This window comes from Ochotona curzoniae, unplaced genomic scaffold, assembly GCF_017591425.1.
Source record: "Ochotona curzoniae isolate NIBS_2020 unplaced genomic scaffold, NIBS_Ocur_1.0 scaffold_3890, whole genome shotgun sequence".
NCBI classification, from domain to species: Eukaryota; Metazoa; Chordata; class Mammalia; order Lagomorpha; family Ochotonidae; genus Ochotona; species Ochotona curzoniae.
Genome location: NW_024467115.1, coordinates 36,734,341 through 36,755,906, shown reverse-complemented (window position 1 = coordinate 36,755,906; position 21,566 = coordinate 36,734,341). Strand labels below are relative to the sequence as shown.

The window sequence follows — 21,566 nt, the reverse complement described above, 5'->3', positions numbered from 1 at the left end:
TGTCTCCAGGAGACTTTACTAAATATTTGCCTGACTCCACACAGTGCTTGCTCTACAAGGGAGATTCAGCCCCAGTGGTGACTGGATAGTAAAGGTTGGAGCATTCCGAGTGTAGGGCCAGAGTGGCCGCTCCGCAGGAGGTAACAGGAGTCTGGGAAGCTGGAATCAGATGTTCTCAGAAACAGGCTTGTCCAGTTCCCGGCAAATCCCTTCATTAGGAAAACTAAAGGCTCCATGTGGCAGAGGTCCACGGTCCACATCCATGCTCTCGGTTTCTTCCTCACCCGTGCAGGGCAGCCAGCAGCTTACTGGAAGGATTCCTCGTGCCCGCATGACTAAGCAGTGCCGTATTTCCCCTAACTTTCCCTGGCACACCCCAGCACACCACGCTGGCAGCCAAGTTCCTCTTCTCCCTCACCGCTTGCAACTGCGTTTGAGTCAGTGTTTGCAACCCAGGGATGAATTATGGCTGGTGTGACCCAGCATTTACTCCACCTGCTCCCGCCTTCCCTTCCTTCCTCCCTTCCTTCTTTCATTCCTTCATTCCTTCCTTCTGTTGTAGGATGTCTGATGCAAAAACGTGATAGCAACCTCATTTTTTTTAAAGATTCATTTCTTTTTATTGCAAAGTCAGATATATAGAGAGGAGGAGAGACAGAGAGGAAGATCTTCTGTCTGTTGATTCATTCCCCACTTACAAAGCTGCAGACATTCACCTTTCCCCGGCTTCTCTGTCCACATTCCATCACTGCTAGGTCTCACCTCTCCTGGAACTCTCCATAGATCACAAATTAGAAATACAAAGATCTTAGCATTGCTATGTTTACTGTCCCATCCTAGCAGTGAACAGAGGGTGAGGAGTACAGACACACAAGGACCTTGCTCGTGGGGTACTTGTCCTCAGGAGTACTGGGGAGGCCAAGAGTCAGAGTGCCAGAGCAATGGAAGCACAGGACCAAGAGAGCGAGCCCCTCCTTATCATGGCCTTTAGAGGGGCTTGTGAGGGGTGTGGTTACACAACAGTGCAATACTGCCCCCTCTCAGGTTCCAGGTGGTGATAGGTGAGCATCTTAGGTGGGCAGGAGGGAACACCTAGGTGGTGGTAGGAAAGTAACTTCCAAGCTTGTGACCCTGAACTAGCTGCCTACCTCACTACAGATCTTTAAAAAACAAAGAAAACCAAAAACCTTCTTCAACTCCACAAGCCCCACTCTTTTTTTAAAACACTGAAGGGTCAAGGGTTAGGGGGAAGTGTGTGAGACCATTGCTTCCAAACTTTTTCTTCTTCCTGTATCCAGGGGGAGGTAGGAAGCAAGGGGAGAAGCTGCACCCAGCCTCTAAACTGCCTCAGTATCCGGGGATGGGGAATGGCCACCCAATGTCATCCTAGGGTGCCCAGTGTGGTGCATGCTCCAATGGTTCTGTTCGAGTGGTTTTTTTTTTTTTTTTAAAGATTGACTTTATTATTTTTTTATTGGAAAGGCAGATATACAGAGAGGAGAGACAGAGAGGAAGATCTTCCGTCCGATGATTCACTCCCCAAGTCAGCGCAACGGCTGATACTATGCCGATCCGAAGCCAGGAGCTTCCTCCGGGTCTCCCACGCGGGTGCAGGGTCCCAAAGCTTTGGGCCAACCTCGACTGCTTTCCCGGGCCACAGGCAGGGAGCTGGAAGGGAAGTGGTGCTGCCGGGATTAGAACCGGCGCCCATATGGGATTCCGGGTGTGCAAGGCGAGGACCTTAACCACTGCGCCACTGCGCCAGGCCCTCGAGTGTTTTTTTAAACTAGTTTTTATAATGATTACATGGTTGATCAGGATGGGAAGGATAGAAGTTTAGGGAAAATTGGGGGTGAACTCATTGCTTCCAAATTTGCTATTCCTTCTTATTTCTGGGGGAAGCCACTGAGGAGGCCCAGTTCTGACACACACATTCCCTGGTCATCAAGTACAGTGGCCTTATCAAAGGAAGTCTCTCAGAAGTCATCCCTCACTTGCAATATACTCCCTCAGTGACCCTCCCTCCCACGCATCGTCCTGCCAGTTTCCCTGGTCATCCACAGTCCCTGTGCCCGGGAGCGATGGGGCACCCGCATTTGCTGGTCCAGCCCGAGCTGGGCTACTCACAAGCCCCTTTTGAATACAGTTCTGGGAGATGTCCACTCTGTGTAAGTTTCTGTAATACAACTATTATGTCTAAAAGAAGCAGAGGAAGATGGGATGGGGGAGACAAGGAGACAGGCTCAGGGTTCCAGGACCAACTCAGGCAATCCAGAAACAATTTCAAGCACAGGGGAAAAAAAAGCCCCCCAACGAAAGCTTTGCTGCTTATAACAAGGGGCCTGGGAAGGGGCAGCCTATCCAGACAGAAAACTTTCCAACACTCACCAATGCACTTCAGTCAAGGACCCCAGATTTGAGAACAATCTGGGGCACTCCACCCACTCCAGGAAAGGCTTCTTATGGGGGCGCCAGAGAGCTAGGGCTCGGTCAGCTGGGCGAGACACACGGGTGGGTTTTTGGCATCACCACCCTCGCGGGGCATGCCAGTTACACCGCCTCAGCACAGTGCCAATCAGGAAGTTTTCGGGTCTTGTGATAAAGAGCACCATCGGGTGAGAAAACAAGCAAAACACCTAATGTGTGTCAAGCCATGGTTCTTAGGCTGTTGCTGGGGAGGGAGGCAGAGAAAGGCCTTCTGGGATGTGCTATTTTGTTGCCAAAGTAAGCTGAGTCTTGTCCAACCCAGGAGGGGAAGTCAGGGTGCGATGCATCACCCAGCACAAACTGGAAAATCCTAAGTCATTGGGGTCAGGACAAGAGGGACGGGAAGCATTGCATCAATGTTCCACCAGCCATTCCTGGTGTAACAGCTTGGGACAGTCCCGACTGACAATGCACAAGCCACCAACAACGTGACAGACAGAATGTCACTGTGAGTGTCCATCTGATCTCATCAGACTGACAGGATGAAAATCTGTTGTTCTTGAAGATATTAATTTGAAAGGCAGAGTTGGGGAGAAAACGATCTTCCATGCACTGGTTTACAACGGCTGTGTCTGCGCCAGGCCAAAGCAGAAGGCCTGGAACTCCATCTGAGTTTTACACCTGGGTGGCACGGGCTCAAGCATTTGAGCCATCTTATGTAGCTTTCCCTGGTACATTAGCAGGGAGCTGGATCAGAAGTGGGACATCCTAGGTGTGGGGGGCTCCAGATGGGCCTGGGTCTTCTGACCCAGGACCCTGGGCCTACCTGCCTGGTGGGTACTGGGTCCATGAGTCCCAGGGGTTGGGGATCTGGTGGATCCTGAGTCACATGGCCCAGGGATCTGGGCCTGGAGCACAGTGGGTGCTGAATCTGAGAGCCCCAGGGGTGGAGAGTCCTGAGACTCAGGTTCTTGGGCCCATCTGCATGGTGGGTACTAGATCCAAGAGCCCCATGGAAGGGAAGTCCGGTGGGACCTGAGTCTCCTGGCCTAGGTCACTGGGCCCGCCCGTTGGTAGGTTTTGGGTCTGAGAGACCCCAGAGGTTGGGGGGCCCGGTGGGGCTTAGTCTCCTTTGTCAAGACCTTGGACCCACCTGCGTTGTGGGTGCTGGATCTGTGAGCCAGTGCTTGGCCCAGGTCACCTGGCTCTGGTCCATGAGCTCCCCCAGAACTGGTCTTCCTCAGTGTAAAGGGTAGACTGCTGCTCGGCAGACCACGGTGCTCATAGAGGATGCGGTAACCCACTGGGGCATGCAGAGGACATCTGGTACCACAGCAGAGAATGGAAAACAGAACACATGGACAACTACCCCAGCCAAACAATGACAGCAAATATCTGGGCAAATGGAGACTCTAAGGTTGACTGTGTCAGCCGGTGGACCTTAGATTCCTCATCTATAGATGGTGAGATCAACAGCATTTCAGAACTATCATATCCATCTGGGCAGAATCTTCAGAGCATGTGCCACTGTGACCCTGGGTTGATATCGGATGGCCTTTCCCCATCCTTGGGCACTGGGATGGTTGGGAAGCTGGGTATGGCCTATCCCCTTATCTCCACTTTACTCCTAGAAATGGGAAGAAGAAATAAAGTTTGGAAGCAACAATCACACCCACTTCTCCCTAACCCTAGATCCTTCCCATTCTGATAAACTATATAAACATCATCTAAAATAATTTTAAAAAGTAGTTTAAAAAAAGAAGTGGGGTATCTTGAGCTGGCACCAGAGGCAGCTGCTACAACTCCAGGCCCTGGCTTACGTTTTTAGTTTTAAGTTTTCAATCTTTTTTTTATCATTTATTTATTTTTACTTGAAAGATGTGTCAGAGAGAGAAGGAGAGATAGAAGGTCTTCCATCCACTGGTTCATTTCCTAAACTGCCACAACAGCCAGAACTGGAGCCAGGAGCCACAGACTTTATGTGGGGCTTCCCTGTGGGGGGCAGGGGGCTTAGCTTTGGCCACCTTTGTTTACTTTTCCGGGTTCACTAACAAGAGGCTGGATTAGACCTGAAACATCTGGGACTTGAACTGTGCCCTTAGGGGTATATCAACCTTACAGGCAATGTTTCTTTCAGAGAGAGAAAATGAACTTGCATCTGCTAGCTCACTTCTAAGAGGCCTGCAATAGTCAGGTCTAGGGCAGGGTAGAGCCAGGAGCCCAGAATTTCGTCTAAGTCTGTGCCAAGCATGGCCAAGAGCCATGGACCCGAGCACCATTTTCTGTCTCCCAGGATGCATGAACAGGAAGCTGGATCAGAGGTAGAGGAGCTGAGACTCCAACCAGGCACTCTGATAGGAGCAGCAGGTGTCCGAGTGATGGCTGAATCTCTGTGCCACAGTGCCGCCTGCTGGGGTCCGTGCGGTGGGTGTGGAGGACGTGGAGGTGTACAGAGGAAAGCTCCCTTGTTGGCAAGGCAGTGAGGAGCTTCCAGCTGTACAGCAGGGCCTGGCGGATGTCTCTCCAACCGCCTCGACGCAGTTTCACCCCCTTTGCATGGACACTCAACCACCCTGCTAAGAATTCTGTAATAAGGCATTGTTGTTTGCCCCTGTGAGATGGTTTCTACAACCGATGTGAACTTGGGAGTTAATGTTACTGATAATGTCTTGGTGAGTGGGCCCTTAACTACACACCGGAGTGCAATCAAGTCCATGCCATTTCTGGACACCTTATTGTGTGCCTACCCATTGCCGTGGAATCTGGCCCAGACATGTAGCACACCTTCTGGGAAAGAGCATAAGATTCCTACAAACTGATGGAAGTGATGGGAGTATGAGCGGAAACTGCTATGGCGATCAATACAGTTACTGTGACCTTAAAGGTTAGCCTGTCCTCAATCCTTTGGACCATACAAAATGTATCTGTGTTAGCTATTTTTTTTTTTTTTGGCTGGAGAAATTAAAGGATGCTTTTATAAATATTATAGAGATACGTTTTATTGTTGGACTGTTTGCGGGGTTGTGAGACCCATAGTTGTAGGGGGTTTAATATTTGAAACTTTTCTCTTGGATCTTTGTTTTTTCTATTGTGACATAGTTCTCCCATTAAGTGATGGGCAAGTTGTGGAAACGGAAATGTGGTAGGAAGGCGTTACTGATTAGCAGGTGACTGCTCGTGCCTTGGCCTGCAGTCCTGGCTGCTCGCCCAGTGCGCTGCTACTAAAGAATGAATAATGGCTTACTCTGAAGAAAATGAATATAGCATTTTGCAGAATCATTTTTTTTTTAAGATTTATTTTATTTTTATTGGAAAGTCAGGTATACAGAGAGGAGGAGAGATGGAGAGGAAGATCTTCTTTTCATTGATTCACTCCCCAAGTGGTCACAATGGCCGGAGCTGTGCCGATCTGAAGCCAGGAGCCCAGAGCCTCTTCTGGGTCTCCCACATGGGTGCAAGGTCCCCAGGCCTTAGGCCCACAGAACTATCTTTAATAGAATCTGCTTAGCCATGAAGTACAAAATAGAATAATCAGGGCCCAGCATGGTAGCTAGTGGCTAAAGTCCTCACCTTGAACACATGCTGAGATCCTATATGGGTGCCAGTTCATGTCCCAGTAGCTCTGCTTCCCATCCAGCTCCCTGCCTGTGTCCTGGGAAAGCAGCCAAGGATGGCTCAAAGCCTTGGAACCCTGACCCTGTGTGGTAGACCCAGAAGAAGTTTCTGGCTTCAGATTGGCTCAGCTCCGGCTGCTGCAGCCTCTTGGGGAAGTGAATTATCGGATGGAGGATCTTCCTCTCTGTCTCTCCTCCTCTCTGTATATCTGACTTTGCAATAAAAATAAAATAAATCTTAAAAAAAAAATCTGCTCTGGGGGATCTAGCACAAGAGCCTAGCAGTTAAATGTACCTGCTCCACTTCCCATCCAGCTCCCTGCTTGTGGCCTGGGGAAGCAGTTGAGGAAGGCCCAAAGTCTTGGGACCCTGCACCCATGTGGGGAATCCAGAAGAAGCTCCCGGCTCCTGGCTTCGGATCGGCTCAGCTCTGGCCATTGCGTTCACTTGGGGAGTGAAACACTGGACAGAAGATCTTGTTCTCTGTTTCTCCTCTTTATATATTTGACTTTCCAACAAAAATAAAAAAACATAAAAAATAGAATAATCAAATGTCTGTGCATGCCCCTTTAGTCTTAAAGTAAAAATAGAACAATTAAATGTTTGTGCAGAGCTTGTGATGTGTCTGAGTAAATGAAAAGGCAGCTTTTTGAGCTGTTGGCAGGGGCACCAAGTGACAGTGTCCATGTCTTTTTTTGCTGACTCCACATGCTTCAAGCTCTGAACTCGGCTGCAGCTGGCCTCTGGCGGCTGCCCTGAGCTAGCTTTCAACCAGTTTAGTACAAGGCTAAGGTCTCAAGTCAGATTGGAACATTCAGGGTGTGTATGAAAGCATTCGTGTTTGCCTGTCACGGAGAGGGTACTCAAACCCACCAGGGGAGAAATTGATCGACCTTCTGGACTAATGGTTTTAATTATTAAATTGAGACGCAGAGAGCCAGAGGTGTGTTCAATCTGTTGGTTTACTCCCCAAATGGTCACAAAGGCCAGGGCTGGGCCAGCTCAAAGCCAGGAGTCTAGGAGCTGCAGATGGTTCTTTCTTGTGAGTGGCAAGGGACCAAACCCATGAGCCATTTTTCTACTGCTTTTCCAGGTGTATCAGTAGGGAACAGAAGGAGGGAAGATCAGGAGGAGGGAGCCAGGACCACTCCAACGTGGGATGCTGGCATTGCAAGTGGCTGCTTAGTCTGCTGCACCACAGCACGGGTTCCTTTTGCTGTGTGTTTGCTATCAGCAAATTGCAAAGAGTTCTTCAAGCAAATTCAAGTCCCTGTCATGAAAACAGCTTTTTTCCCCATGATTTCATCCAATGTCTCTCTGAAGGACCAGTGCTGGAGAGGGGTAGTGTGGGCCAGGATGGGTAGACTTCTGGGCACACAAGAGATGGGCACAGGTGCCCATAAATTCTGTTCCCAGTGGGCCACATCCTGCCATGGACCTCGGAGCGAAGTGGAGCCATGCCTCTCGTAGGCTATTCTGTTTTTTTTTTTTTTTTTTTAAGATTTATTTATTTTCATTGGAAAGGTAGATTTACAGAGAGAAGGAGTTACAGAGCGAAAGATCTTCCATCCATTGGTTCACTCCCTGAGTGGTCACAACAGCCAGAACCTAGCTGGGTGCCGGGAGCTTCCTTTGGGTCTCCCACACAGGTGTAGGGTCCCAAGCCCTTGGGCGGCCCTCTATTGCTTTCCCAGGCCACAGGCAGGGAGCTAGATGGGAAGTGGAGTGGGTGCAATACAAACTGGTGCCCATACGGGATCCCAGTGCATGAAAGGCGAGAATTTAGCTGCTAGGTTATCACGCTGGGCCCGAAGTGAATATGTTTTCTAGACTTTTTGGGCTTGGTGTAGCTTTGTCCCTACATTTTGATCTGTGAGAGGAATTTGTTGGGTAGTTCTATCAGGAAGATCCTGAGAAGGGAGCCAACTGGAGCCAACCCTTGGTTCTTTCTCCTTGCTGAACGGGAGAGAAGTTTGCTGCAGCAGCAGCTGTAACGACCACAAGGCAGCTTTGAGGCTGCAGGAGCTTGTCCTTGGCGACCTCACCCAGCTATCACCCCAGCCATCGATCCCCAGCCAGGACTGCATACCCCCAAAATATTTTTCAAACAAGGGAATAAATTTCTCTGTGTTTAAGACACAGTTGGGTTGGGGGGTGGGTAGCGCAGTGGCACAGCCAACTAATCCTCTACCATATGCTAGCATCCCATATGGCTATTGGCTTGTGTCCCAGGTGCTCCACTTTTGATCTAGCTTCCTGCCAATGGCCTGGGAAAGCAGCAGAGGATGGACCAAGGATTTAGTGCACCCACATGGCAGACTAGGAGAAAGTTCCAGCTTCTAGCTTCAGTCTGGCCCAGTCCTGGCCGTAGCTGCCTTTTGGGGAGCGAACCAGCAGATGGAAGATCTTTGTCTGTGTTGCTCTTTCCCTCTCTGTAATTCTGATTTTCAAGTAAAATAACATATTTAAAAAGACAGTGGCTGGGTTTCTGTTGCAAGAATATGAATACTGGAATAACTTGCTCCAATGATTTCTATTCTACCTATGTGGTTTGCCTCCTGCAACCAGTTATGTGGGTGTGGGCCGAGGTGGGGCTCAGACCGCTGTGAAGTAGTTTGGAAAAGTTAATCCACAGTGCCTGGATGTGGCACAGACCATCTCAGGCTATAGGAAATTGGGACAGATCCCAGGCAGCTGCGACCCTCTCCTGTGACCCCTATAAAGAAAAGGAAGCCTATCTATGCAAGATGGCAGACAGGGAAGGTGCAAGCCTCTCTCGCCAGGAGCTTGTTGCAGGGCTCCCACGCGAAGCAGGAGTGCGTGGGCTCCCCTCCACCTTCCCTCGTGCCTGAGCAGGGAGCTGGATCTGAAGAGGAGCAGCTGGGCCTCCAGCCAGCACCCATGTGGGATGCTGGTTTTCCAGGAAGCTGCTTTCTTGCTACACCACAACACCAGTCGCAGGAACATTCTTTTAATTGCTGAATAAAACTTTGACATATGGGGAAAAGAATGCCTTTCTCTTCAGCCATTCTCCTGGGTTCAAACAGCCGCTGCCAACAACAGCACCAAGTGGGACTGGAAGGGCTTGGCAGGCCAAACATGAGCTCTGGGTTCTAATCCTGACTTGCGCTAACTGTGGCTCAGCTCCGGTGAACTGCTGTCACCAACGGTGACCTGGGGTGCACCATACCTCCTTCGAGGTAAGATAAGGGCACAGGTGCGCACATCCTGAGCTGCGGGCGGGCACGGAGGTGCCCCAAACACGACTGGCCCAGCAGGCCCAGGGCCCTGGCCAGCAGCCTGGCGCCTGCAATGGTGGAGGAGATCCCAAGGTTAGCTGACTCCAAGCAAGGTCGCCAGGGGCACGGCGTGAACAGAGCCCAGGTCCCAGGGGCCCAGGGCCTGCGCCTTCGCTACAGCGTCCTGAACTGGCATCGAGGCCCCGTCTTCCCGAGGACCGGCCCCGGGCCAGCCGAGGCACAAGGTCGCTCGCAGCGGGTGCCCGGGCCTCGCTAGCCTCAGGTGCCGCGCTGCCCAGGCCACCGGAAGCAGCTTCGGGTCGGTCCAACTCCGGGAGCGCACACCGGGGGGCGGAGTCGGGGCGGGCTGCGGACCGTACCATCTCTACCCAGGGCAGGGGAGGAGCAAAGCAGCGACCGTTCCGTGGCGACGACCCGCAGCGGCACGGCCAGCAGTGGTTGTAGCCGTAGCGACTGTCACTTTCTCAGGTCCATTTCCCTGGCCCTCTAGGCCCAGGTTGTGCGGCCAGCGCGGGCAGGACCCGCGCAGTGTCCGTGTCCTCCCCTCCGCGGTTGGGCGGGCCCGAGGGCGGGGCAGCGGCTGCCCTTGCGCCGGGCGGCGGGCTTCGGGGACACGGGGCCATCCCGACACTCCGCTCAACTCCGCAGTTGGGTTCGCTCGCTCTCCTGTTCGCTGAGGAACCCGGGACAGGCAGACGCGGCAGCATGTTGGGCCGAGTGGCGTTGAGGTGCGGGGCAGGGGGCTCGCGGCGGGGACAGGGTCACCCCGGCGGGCGGCAGGTGTATCCCGGACTCGCAGCTGCACTGACCGCAGTGGCCGCTCCGGGCCGGTGGGTCCGGGGGACTCTCCGGGGGTGCTAGGGCCGGCTCGGGCTGCGGGCACAGGTGTGTCGGGGCCTCGCGCGGCCTCGGTGCACCTGCCGGCTCGGGCTGGCTGGCCTGGGAGCTGCGGGACCCCAGCTGACCGCCGGCCGGTGCTCGCTTGTCCCTGCAGCACGCGCGGGAGGCTGGCGCCGGCCCTGGCGTGTCTGGGCTCCAGGCAGAAGCACAGCCTCCCCGACCTGCCCTACGACTACGGCGCCCTGGAGCCGCACATCAACGCGCAGATCATGGAGCTGCACCACAGCAAGCACCACGCGGCCTACGTGAACAACCTGAACGTCACGGAGGACAAGTACCGGGAGGCGCTGGCCAAGGGTGGGTGTCAGGCTAATGGTTGCTCGGGTTGTCTCGCCCTTAGAAACATGTGTCTTCTCTCCTTGGGTGCCCATGTTGCTGATGCCGACCACAGGGCGGGGGTCCTTTGCTCCCAGGGGCCACTCGCACAAAATGAGCAGCTGAAAGAGTAGCCCGCTTTGAGAAGATGCCCGAAGTGTTCGGACCCTTGCGCCTGCATGGGAGACCCGGACGAAGCTCCTGGCTTTGGCCTGGCTTCTGTGGGCTGTCTAGGGAGTGAACTCTTATCAGATGAGTAAGTGGATCTTTGGAAAAAAATAATAGCCTGCCTTAGGTTAATTGCATTTTGAGTTCCCCCTTCTGCAAGCCCCCTGTCTGTCAGCTTTTAAGTGTAGCGTCACTGACAAATGTTGTCTCAAAAAAGTATTAAGTAAAATCTCAGGAAAGCTCTGCTATGTAACATGCTTTTGCTCGTTAGCAACCGACGTGTGAGCTCGGAGCAATGTGGTCACTCCCGGGAGGGCCTGTGTCGTAGGGCCCCTTGCCGTGGCATATTCAGGTGCCCTTGGTGTCCAGCAGGCCGCCTGATGCCCGGGAGCCTGGCCTGGCAGCCAGAGAGGCAGGAGTGCCAGTGGCCTAGCCGCCCTCTTTATCAGGAGCGGTCCAGCTGTGTTGCCCGCAGCCTCCGGCAGGGTCGCACTCTGTGGTCACCGTCATTATCGGCGTCCCCCGCACACTTGCTGTCAGAGCCCAGCTTGGAACTTGATGTGGTCTCTGGTCTTGCTGGTGTGGGAGAGGCAGAGGCACGAGTTAGCATGGGGATGCTCGTTACCAGAAACACCTGGCCTAACTGAGGTTGCTTGCTGCGGTTTTTTTTTGGTTTTGGCTTGGAGGTCAAAGTTCACAAGCTGTTATTTTTCAATAATAGCCGTCATTCAATTAAAATATAAAATGGAGTAAATTTTTTCCTTAAGAACTCTATTGACAGAACTAGTAGTGGGTTGATTTTTGTGCATGTTTACAATGATTTAATACCTGTGTACAAAATAGTATTTTCCTTTTGCTCTGTTAGGCAGTGGTTTAGTCAAGGCAAATAATGGGCTATCATGTTCCCTTCCTTATTGATTTAAGCCTGTGAACCCTAAGTCATGGTTAAGCGGCCAAATCTTGTTGTCTGGGGGCATCTAGTGGGAAAGAGCAGTACTTCAGCAGTGTCCAGTTAGACCGAACACGTCAGGAACTTGCGACATTCTGGAAGTTTTCCTTGAGACAGTTGCGTCATGTCCCTGAGTGTGGGACAGACCCCATGACTTAGGAAGTCACAGATGCGGGAAGGGTGATGGCGAGGCCGGGGGTGCCCCAGTTGTGAAAGTGTTTCCTGACAACTGGGAACTTTTGTCTTCACATTTTTTAAAGCAACTTGACTTCAGTTCTTTTTTTAGAAAATCAAAGCTTTCTGTGTCTCACAGAAGGCTCTGATTTATGCTGTTAATAAGGACCTGCAGAGCTTTCTCTTACTTAAAGTTATATTTTAAATATTGTGAAAGGTTAAATTTTTCATGTTTGGAACAAAGGGTATAAGATAACAGGTCACTGATTAAAAAAAAAAAATGTCTTTGAAAGGTGGAGTGAGACCAAGAAGAGAGAGCCAGAGACAGATCCTTCATTTGCAAGAAGTTTCTGCAACAACCAGGGCTGGGCCAGGCTGTTGTTCCAGGCCGGAGCCCAAGCCTGTCCTCTGCCTTGGGTGGCAGGCAGCTGGGATCGGAAATGGAGCTGGGCATTCCAGGATGGGCTATGGGTGACCTAGGTGGCATCCTCACTGTTGTGCTAAATGCCTGCTCCCATAAATACTTTCCAGCCAAAAATATTTAACTCTTCTTTTAGTGTTTTTGAGGACAATGTTGAACTGAGGCCCACTAAAGTGTTGAATGGTACAGAAGTGAATTCCTTGAGACTGGGCCAGGCCCCAGCCGGGAGCTGGAACTCCACCCGGGTCTCCTACATGGCTGTGGGGATTTGGGCTGTCATCTGCTGCCTTCCCAGGTGCATGGAAGCTGGATTACTGCGGAGAAACCGGGACTGGGGGTGGGTGTATCCAGGGAGGGAGGGGGCAGTGTTGGGGTTGTGCTCCCAGTGGGTTGCAGCAGAGCTGGCAAGAAGTGATGGTTTTGGAATGAATTTTAATGGTGGGGCTGGTTTTGTTGCTGGATATGTTGGTGGAGTGGGTGTAGGATGGGAGGGAAGGAAAGCTCTCATTGTGACCTGTTAGAGTAAGCTGCCATCTGTGATGCTGGCATCCTACACAGGTGCCAGTTCAAACCCTGGCTGCTCTATGTCCAGTCTGGCTCCCTGCTGATGCATCTGGGAGAGCAGCAGAGGATGGCCTGGGGCTTGGGCCCTGCACCTGGATTGGGTCCCTGCACCTGGATGGAGTTCCTGGCCCAGGGCTTGGGCTCCTGCAACCTGGGTGGAGTTCCTTGGCTTGTGGCCATGTTGGGAATAAACCATTGGGCTGACTATCTCCCCCCACCCTGTAACCCTTCCTTTCAAATAAATAAGTTACTTAATAGTTTTTAAAGAAAGTATTGGAAAAAAATTCTTTTGGGTTTCCAGGAGTGTCCTGAAAAACAGCTGGTTTTATTGAGAGTTGGGGCTGGTATTGGCACTGCAAGTTGAGTCGCTGCCTGCAGTGCTGACAGCCCATATGAATGCTGGTTTGAGTCCCAGCTGTCCACTCCAATGCGGCTTCCTACTTAAGGGTCTGGGAAAGTAGCAGAAGATGGTTCAGATATTTAGGCCCCTGCACTCATGTGGGAGACCCAGAAGAAGCTCCTGGCTCCTGGCTCCTGGCTTCTGGCTTTGGTATGGCCCAGCCATGGCCTTTGCAGGTTTGGGTAGTAAACCAGCCAGGTGAAAGATTTTCTCTCAATTTCAGATAAATAAAATGAATAATAATAATAATAAAGAAACCACAATCAGTTCAGTTTTGAATTTATTGTCTCTTACTAATGCAGCTGAAGTGTTTTTTGATGAATAGTCTGTCTTAGAAATCCCCGTGGTTTGCACCCTGAGCCTGTAGTTCAGTGCTCCATTACAATACTTTCTTTGATGTTGTTTTTGGTGTTGATTTGCTGAAATCTTTTCTAGAGAACTCCGAGCTCTTTGGCACTTGGGAGTGAATTTTCTACTGACACTGCTGGACTTGGACCAGCGGATTTCAGCATGCAACCAAGTGAGCTGAAATCCACTGGAAGAAGCAATTTGTGCAGGGGTTTTGTTGTTTTTCGATAGAATCTGAAATTGGTGGATTTTGGGTCAACAGGGATGTCGTAGGTAAACTAGGCCATTTATCTGATGTCTTGCAAAGAAAAAGAATAGCATGCAGAGGGGTTACAAAAGCAAGCATTTTGAAAAGCTTGTTTGTGTTTTAACATTTCAGGGGATGTCACGGCCCAGGTGGCTCTGCAGCCTGCCCTGAAGTTCAATGGCGGAGGCCACATCAACCACACCATTTTTTGGACAAACCTGAGCCCTAATGGTGGCGGGGAACCTAAAGGTTGGTGTGTGCTGTTGCTTCCTTGTCTGCGTCGTGTGCCCGGTGGGGATGGGTGCTCAGCTTCAGTCTTGGGGAGGTGTCCTCGTGGTGTAGTTTTCACATCAAGGACAACCAAGTAGCGACTCTCAAGGGGACATGTGTCAGGTGGAAAAAGCATTCATGGCGCTAAACTGGCTGGTTTTATGTTGTCACACACGGAACTTGTCCCACACTCTTGTTCTGAATGTGCAATGTGATAGGGAAAGATGGAAATGGGTTCTGCCTCCCGACCCTGGGCTGGGATATATATGTGCCTGGAACCCTTCATCTGCCTGATCCTGGACGGCGATGGGATGTGCTGTGAGAATTAGGTACATTATTGCTTTTAAGGGGCCTACAAGGTATTATTATTATTTTATTATACTTTCTAATTGCTAGAAAGCCTTCTGTTCTAGGAAAGGCAGGTTTTCTAGGGTCCTCCTCTCAAAAAAAAAAAAAAAAGTGCTGGTAAGGAGGGGGAGAACAAAGCCAGAGGCTTTGTGCACTGGCCTGCCTATGTCACATGTGGAAGCCCAGATGTCTTCATGTGTCCCCGTCCCCCAGGGAAGGGAGGACAGGGGTGTCCATCTGAGGCTGGGTCTCCCTGTTGCTGGACTCCTTGAATGTGCCTTGAGTTTCTGCATTCTTAATGTGTGTGTGTGCATTGAAAGGCAGAATGTCAGTGAGAGGGGGAATGACAGACGCAGAGGGAAAGAGGTCTTTCATTCACTGGTTCATGTTCCACATGGCTGCAGCACCTACTGCTGGGCCAGGCTGAAGCCACGAGATGGGAACTTGCTGCAGGTCCCCCCATGGGGTTGGCAGGGCCCTCATCTGCTGCCTCCCCTGACATGCACTAGAAAGCTGGTGGGAAGTGACGCAGCTAGGACTTGAACTGGTACCTGAGGTAGGGTGCTGGCATCACAGATGGTGGCTTTTTATGCTACGTCACAAAGCCATCCTGTGTTTGGTTTTATTCGGTGTTACAACAGCCAGTGTAATTCGAAATCTACAATTTCATTTTGAGCAAATGGTGAATTAGTGAGAAAATGTAGGAAATGGGCTAGTTATTCTTTTCTAAGTTTGGTCTTCCTACCATAGCATGATCCTGGCGAGGTGTGTCACATCACGTCAGATCCTGCCCACCTTCAGCTGATGGTTTTGGTGCTTTCTGCCATTCTGTATTACCTGTATCTCTTGATCCCATTACTTGTGCTTGTAAAAGGTGAAGACTTTTAAACTAGTACAGTGAAAGACATGATCCTGTGGATTTGGTTGATGATAATCTATAATGTTCTACATTATATGTACATTAATGTTCTTAAAGGGAACCCTCAGTTCAGGAATTGGAAAGGTATAATTAAGGGAAAATACAGCTGCTTTGGGGAAGAACCTGCCATGTGAGGAAGGACCTGGAGTAGCTAGGGTAGAGGTCAAAGCGGAACTGTCCACTGGGGAAACAGAAAGGAAGCTGACGGGAAATCTTTTTTGGTGAGAATGGTGCAGGGGGTGAAGAAGTCCTAGCCAGCGTCATTAAGATGGTGCCTGAACCACATCGTGAAACCTGGGGCTGTTGGCTCTGGGCGGAAGGGGCATGGGGAATCCCATGATCTGCCACAGCCTTGCCATGCTGTCGTCTCATTTCCTGGGCAATATGAGAATGTCTTCATGTACGGAATGTGTTTCACTGTAATGGTTGAGAGCTGCTCATTTTGGGGTGCTTTCTGGTATTTTTTTAAATAGGGGAGTTACTTGAAGCCATCAAACGTGATTTTGGTTCCTTCGACAAGTTCAAGGAGAAGCTGACCGCTGTGTCTGCGGGTGTCCAAGGCTCAGGATGGGGCTGGCTGGGTTTCAACAAGGAGCAGGGACGCTTGCAGATCGCCGCCTGTGCCAACCAGGACCCGCTGCAAGGAACCACAGGTTAGATCTTACAGCTGCTTCCGATTCCGTCTCAGGCGAGGCGGCTTCTGGTAAAGCTGCTCTGTAGAAGCAAGCCAGCTAGTCGTGTTCAAACTCTTCAGGAACGTGTAACAACTTCACAAGTGTTCACAGATAGCACCTGAGTCTTGGGTAAAGATGTTCCACAGGTTCTGGAGAAAACACATTTTTTTTTTACAGTAAATATGTAATTTTACAAATACATAAAATACCTGTTTTACATTGAAACCCTCATTCTACAGAGAGTGAAGGTGAGCTTACATAATTGCACGTGCTGACAGCAGAAGCTTCAGCTAGTTAAGCAGCAGTGTCCAGGTCTGGCTGCAGAACCCGCACTCGGCTCTCGGAACTCTGCCTCCCTGGAGTTCCGTGGCTTGGGGCTCTGGTTGGGCTCTCCGCTCTTGTGTTTTCTTTCTCTTGGGCCTGGTGGAATGGGAAGCCCAGTGTAAGGTGCCAGTGGAGAGTGTGGGAGGCAGTCCCGTCACGGGTTGGCTGCGGGATTGGCTGCATAACGCTTCTACCTGCGTCAGCACCCTCTTAACATCCCTTACTTGCTAGACCCAGCCGCAAGAATGGTAACAGCCACACGGTGCAGGAGGCCTGAGGGCCGTGGAGTCAGGTTAGTCACTGCAGTGTGCTGGGAAGAGCAAACTCTGCAGCTTTCTGTTCCTGGGAAAAGCCATTGGTAAACGTTGCTGCTTCGGTTGTTGACGGTAAGGTACCAGAGAGCTCTCCAGTACGGCTGGTCAAGGCGCACAGGCAGAGGGTTGTTTTCACAGAGGAAGAAAGCTGACATTTAGTTCGAGTGCTCTTGACACTTAGAAGAGGAGGGAGACCCAGTGCACTCCCAGCTGCCTGCAGAGCTGGGGGCAGGAGCTCCGTCCAGGCCTTGGGGGGGTGGGGCGAGCTGGACTCCTGAGCCCCCGCCTGCTTCTCCTGCTTCTCGCCTGCTTCTTTCCTGCTTCTCGTCAGGGTTTACCTGAGCAGGAGCTTGAATCTGAGGGGAGCTGGGGCTTGAACTTGGGCATTCTGCTATGCCTGTGGCTGCCCCAGGCAGTGTCTAATCACTGTGCCAAATGGCCTCTCTGGAGAGGGTTTCATAGATAGAAGTGGGTTCTTCATTTACACTCTTCAAGTTTTATTTGTATTCAGTTTTCTTTGTTAACTTTCTGTTAATAGCTCCTAACTGATGTGTGTGCCTTGAGATTTGGTGTGGGCCTGGCACAGTAGCCTAGTGGCTAAAATCCTCGTCTTACATGCTCTGGGATCACATATGGGCACATGTTCTGGTGCCCCCGCTTCCCATCCTGCTCTCTGCTTGTGCCTGGGAAAGCAGTGGAGGACTGTCCAAGGCCTTGGGACCCTGCACCTGTGTAGGAGACCCGGAACAAGTTCCAAGTTCCTGGCTTCGGGTTGGCTCAGCACTGGCCGTGTGGCCACTTGGAGAGTGAATTAGTGGACAGAAGATCTTCCTCTCTGTCTCCTTCTCTGTGTGTATATGACTTTCCAACAAAAATAAATAAAACTTTAAAAAACAAAGTTAGCCTTTGGAAGCAGAGCAGGTTTCTCTTTTTAAAATATTTTATTTATTTTCATTTAAAAGGCAGAGGTACAACAGAGAGACAGAATTTTTCCATTCTCTGGTTTATTTCCCAAATGGCCACAGCAACCAGAGCAGAACTGATTTGAAGCCAGAAGCTTCTTTCGGGTCTCCCGCATGGGTACAGAGGCCTAAGGCTGGGCCGTTCCCTGCTGCTTTCCTAGACCGTAAGCAGGGAGCTGGATTGGAAATGGAGCAGCAAGGACAAGAACTGCTGCCCATGTGGGACTCCATGCAGAGGCTTACCATTATTTTTATTGGAAAGTCAGATTTATAGAGATAAAGAGATACAGAGGTTAAGATCTTTTTTTTTTCAATATGGTCTTAATGCTTTATTGAGAATATTTATTTATTTATTAATCATTTTTTATTGCATTTCATTTTATGACATTGTTTCATAGGCTCTGCGTTTCCCCTAACCGCTCCCTGTACCCTCCCTCCATGGTGGATTCCTCCACCTTATTGCTGTATTACAGTTCAAATGCAGTCGTGCAAGCATGTACCATGCATAGAGTCCAGCATCTTATTTGTCCAGATAAATTCAGCAGTTTCTTGGGGAGACCATCCTTGTCTAAAAGCAGAGCTGGCAGAATATCGTCCCAACCAATTAAAAGCCATAAGATAACATCGATAGCAGTTTACAACATTATGGACTTAGTTGACATGGTATTGAGTGGCTGAGATGTTAGAAAATGCAAGTTCTTCTTAACCACATCCTGTGACTACTTCATTGATATTTCAGTTTTAGTTTATATACAAAGAGGGTAAGATCTTAAGTCTGCTGGCTTACTTCCCAAGTGGCCACCATGACTGGAACTGACCTGATCCAAAGCTAGGAGCCAGGAGTTTCTTCCAGATCGCCCATGCGGGTGCAGGGTCCCAAGGCTTTGGGCCAGCTTTGACTGTTTTCTCAGGCCACAAGCAGGGAGCTGGATGGGAAGTGGAGCTGCTGCATCCTGGTGCATTTAACTGCTAGGTTCTTGCGCTGGGCCCTCCAGAGTAGATATCCTTTTTTTTTAGTCTTTATTTCTATTGCAAAGTCAGATATATAGAGAGGAGAGACAGAGAGGAAGATTGTCCATCCATTGATTCACTCTCCAAGTGGATGCAATGGCTGGAGCTGCTCTGATTAGAAGCCAAGGGCCAGGAACTTCTTCCTGGTCTCACTCGCAGGTGCAGGGTCCCAAAGCTTTGGACCATCCTCGACTGCTTTCTCAGGCTGCAAACAGGGAGCTAGATGGGAAGCCGGGCTGCCGGTATTAGAACTGGTGCCCATATGGGATCTTGGCACGTGTAAGGTGAGTTCTTTAGCCACTAGGCCATGGCGCTGGGCCCAAGCAGATTTCTTTTGATATCTTTTTGAGTGGGAAGTAGGGCTCAGCAACTTGAGGCTCCCTACAGCACTCACCCTCAGCGTTGCTTCTGAGAACCTGTCCCACTTTCTGCAGAGGGCAGAGTTTACAGTCTTAACTTGAGTAGTCATTTTTTTTTTTTAAAGATTTATTTTTTATTATTTTTTTATTGGAAAGGCGGATATACAGAGAGGAGAGACAGAGAGGAAGATCTTCCCTCTGATGATTCACTCCCCAAGTGAGCGCAACGGCCGATACTATGCCGATCCGAAGCCAGGAGCCTCTTCAGGGTCTCCCACGCGGGTGCAGGGTCCCAAAGCTTTGGGCCGTCCTCGACTGCTTTCCCCGGCCACAGGCGGGGAGCTGGAAGGGAAGTGGGGCTACCAGGATAGAACCGGTGCCCATATGGGATCCCGGGCGTGCAAGGCGAGGACCTTAACCACTGCGCCGTCACGCTGGGCCCTTGAGTAGTCATTTTTATGCAGTTTTGCTCTTATATAAAAAAATAGGAATGGGTGGGATTGTTTCAAACTGTGTGAGCTTGGGAAGGTGTGATGTTTCCCAGTGAAGTTTATGGGTTTTCTGTTTTCCTTTGGTAGGCCTTATTCCACTGCTGGGGATTGACGTATGGGAGCATGCTTATTACCTGCAGTATAAAAACGTCAGACCTGATTATCTGAAAGCCATCTGGAATGTCATCAACTGGGAGAATGTCACCGAGAGATACCTGGCTTGCAAAAAGTGACCCGCCGCCGCTGTGCTGAGGGCGCTTCGCTCCTCATCCCTGTGTTACAGTAAATCCCCATGTAGGCTGTTGTGTTGCAACGTTTTCCATGTTGGTTTTCACATTTCATAAACATATTGTAAGGAGTGATTGCTTATTTTGAAGATTTATGCAGATAGCACATGCTCTGTAGATGTAGTCTTGGTTGAACCATGGGTGAGCTGGCTGAGGAGGTCATCATTGTCAGAAGCAGCCCGTGCCTGGAGAGCAAGCTGTCTTACCCTTTTCTATCGCAGCTCTAGAAAATCCAGTCTTTTGCCCCAATTGTTGAACAATAAAATGGAAAGTGAAGTGTTTTCTTTTTCTGCTTGTTGTAAGGAGTTTCCTGGGCAGTGGTAGTAGCGGAAGTTCCCGCCCAGGGATCTTCCAGCCTCACAGAGTGGCTGCCGCTTACCATCTCAGCCTTGGCTTGTCACTGAGTGGGTAACAGTGCAGTGTTTATAGGCAGAAATACAAAACCTTCAGTAGGAAAGTTTGCCCGCAAGTGTACAGAAGTGGCTGGGATGGATAAGTTAGTTGGTAAAGTCAATGCTGGCAAGCAGGCCACAGGTGGCTCTGACTGGGCCCTGGCCCTTTCTTGGAGAACTGAGGGCTGGGCCACCTGCCCTTTGCCTGTTCCCCTCTCCCCCTTCCCTGCCACCCCCCTGGAGCCTTCCTCCTCTGCTGTGTCCCCTGGCTCAGTCAGCGGGTTGCCTGTCTTAGAAACATTTGTTTTCAAATCCATGTTTTGGTATTGTGTCCTTTTTGGTTTTCCTGTGAAGGGTGATGGATGCTTTCCGTGCCTATCAAGGAGAAGGCCTCTGTCGTGGTTGTGTTGATAATGAAGGAGGCAGTGGCTGTCCTGGTGGAGTTGGTGTCTCTTGCCCACTGTGTGAATTCTTTGAGAACTTAGACCCAGTGTGTGTGGCCTTCCGGCCATCTCTGTCTTCCATGGTAGGGGAGGAACAGAAGCAGCTCTGTGGGCTCCAGCCAGCAGCGCCTGCCCTGGCCTGGCCTGGCTTCAGGATCCGGATCGAGGGGCACCCTGGCTTGGCTTCAGGATCGGATCGAGGGGTGCCCTGGCCTGGCTTCAGGATCGGATCGAGGGGCACCGAAAGCATAATGGGCGCTCTCACTGAACCCGCATCTGCTGCCGCGTTGTGATAACTGACGCTGATCCATCCATTACTGCTTCGTTGTAAACCTCAGGTTCATAGCTTAGATCTGAATTTATATCGAGCACTTTTTAAAAAAAGAAGACTATTAAATTGGACTGGCCTTACGGCTCAGCAGGTAAAAGCTTTACGTTGGAGGCTGTGGAAGATGAGCCAAGTACTGGAGTTCCTGCCGTCTGGGAAGCCGGCTATCGCAAGCACATCAACGATCCCACTATTTCTCTCTCTCTCTCTCTCGACTTTTGTCATTCTGCCTTTTAAATAAATAGTAAGTAAATATTTAGAAAACATGAAGTTAAGATTAATTTGCATTGTCACTCATATATAAAACCTAGATATAAATATATATATTTCTTGGCTGTTAGGTAGATGTTTTGTTAGTTGCTCTTGGTCATTTCCTGATAGTCCCAGCACACCCGATCAATATCAAATCTAGTACATACTGAAGATACTATAAGATCAATGTTTCTTTAATCATTAAAGAAACATTTATTTTTCTAGTGTAAGAGTGAAGTTTTTTTTGGATGTTAATAAAGGAGTATCTTAATCATGAAAATAAGCCTGCATTATGTGTGTGTATCAAGTCAGTACTGTTCACTATCATTTTTACAGCTTTCCTGTGGGCAGGGAATGGTAAAGATGTAGTAGAAATGTTTACTCTTAAAATCCAGAAGACCTCTG

The 21,566-nt window shown here is 50.2% G+C and overlaps 1 protein-coding gene across 1 annotated transcript; it reads left to right on the top strand.

The window, feature by feature from the left end:
- The first annotated feature begins 9,912 nt into the window (after positions 1-9,912).
- SOD2 (superoxide dismutase 2) lies at positions 9,913-20,022 on the top strand. The gene is made up of 5 exons (XM_040965266.1): positions 9,913-10,029; positions 10,296-10,498; positions 13,920-14,036; positions 15,798-15,977; positions 19,547-20,022. Exons 1-5 carry the CDS (start codon positions 10,007-10,009, stop codon positions 19,690-19,692), a joined length of 669 nt encoding a protein of 222 aa, XP_040821200.1. The 5' UTR covers positions 9,913-10,006; the 3' UTR covers positions 19,693-20,022.
- The last annotated feature ends 1,544 nt before the right edge of the window (positions 20,023-21,566 follow it).

Excerpts from the sequence above, each read along its gene's own strand:
- SOD2 (XM_040965266.1), top strand. The coding sequence starts at position 10,007 with ATGTTGGGCCGAGTGGCGTTGAG. Across the intron at positions 10,030-10,295 it reads TTGGGCCGAGTGGCGTTGAG|CACGCGCGGGAGGCTGGCGC; the intron begins GTGCGGGGCAGG and ends TTGTCCCTGCAG. Across the intron at positions 10,499-13,919 it reads CCGGGAGGCGCTGGCCAAGG|GGGATGTCACGGCCCAGGTG; the intron begins GTGGGTGTCAGG and ends TTAACATTTCAG.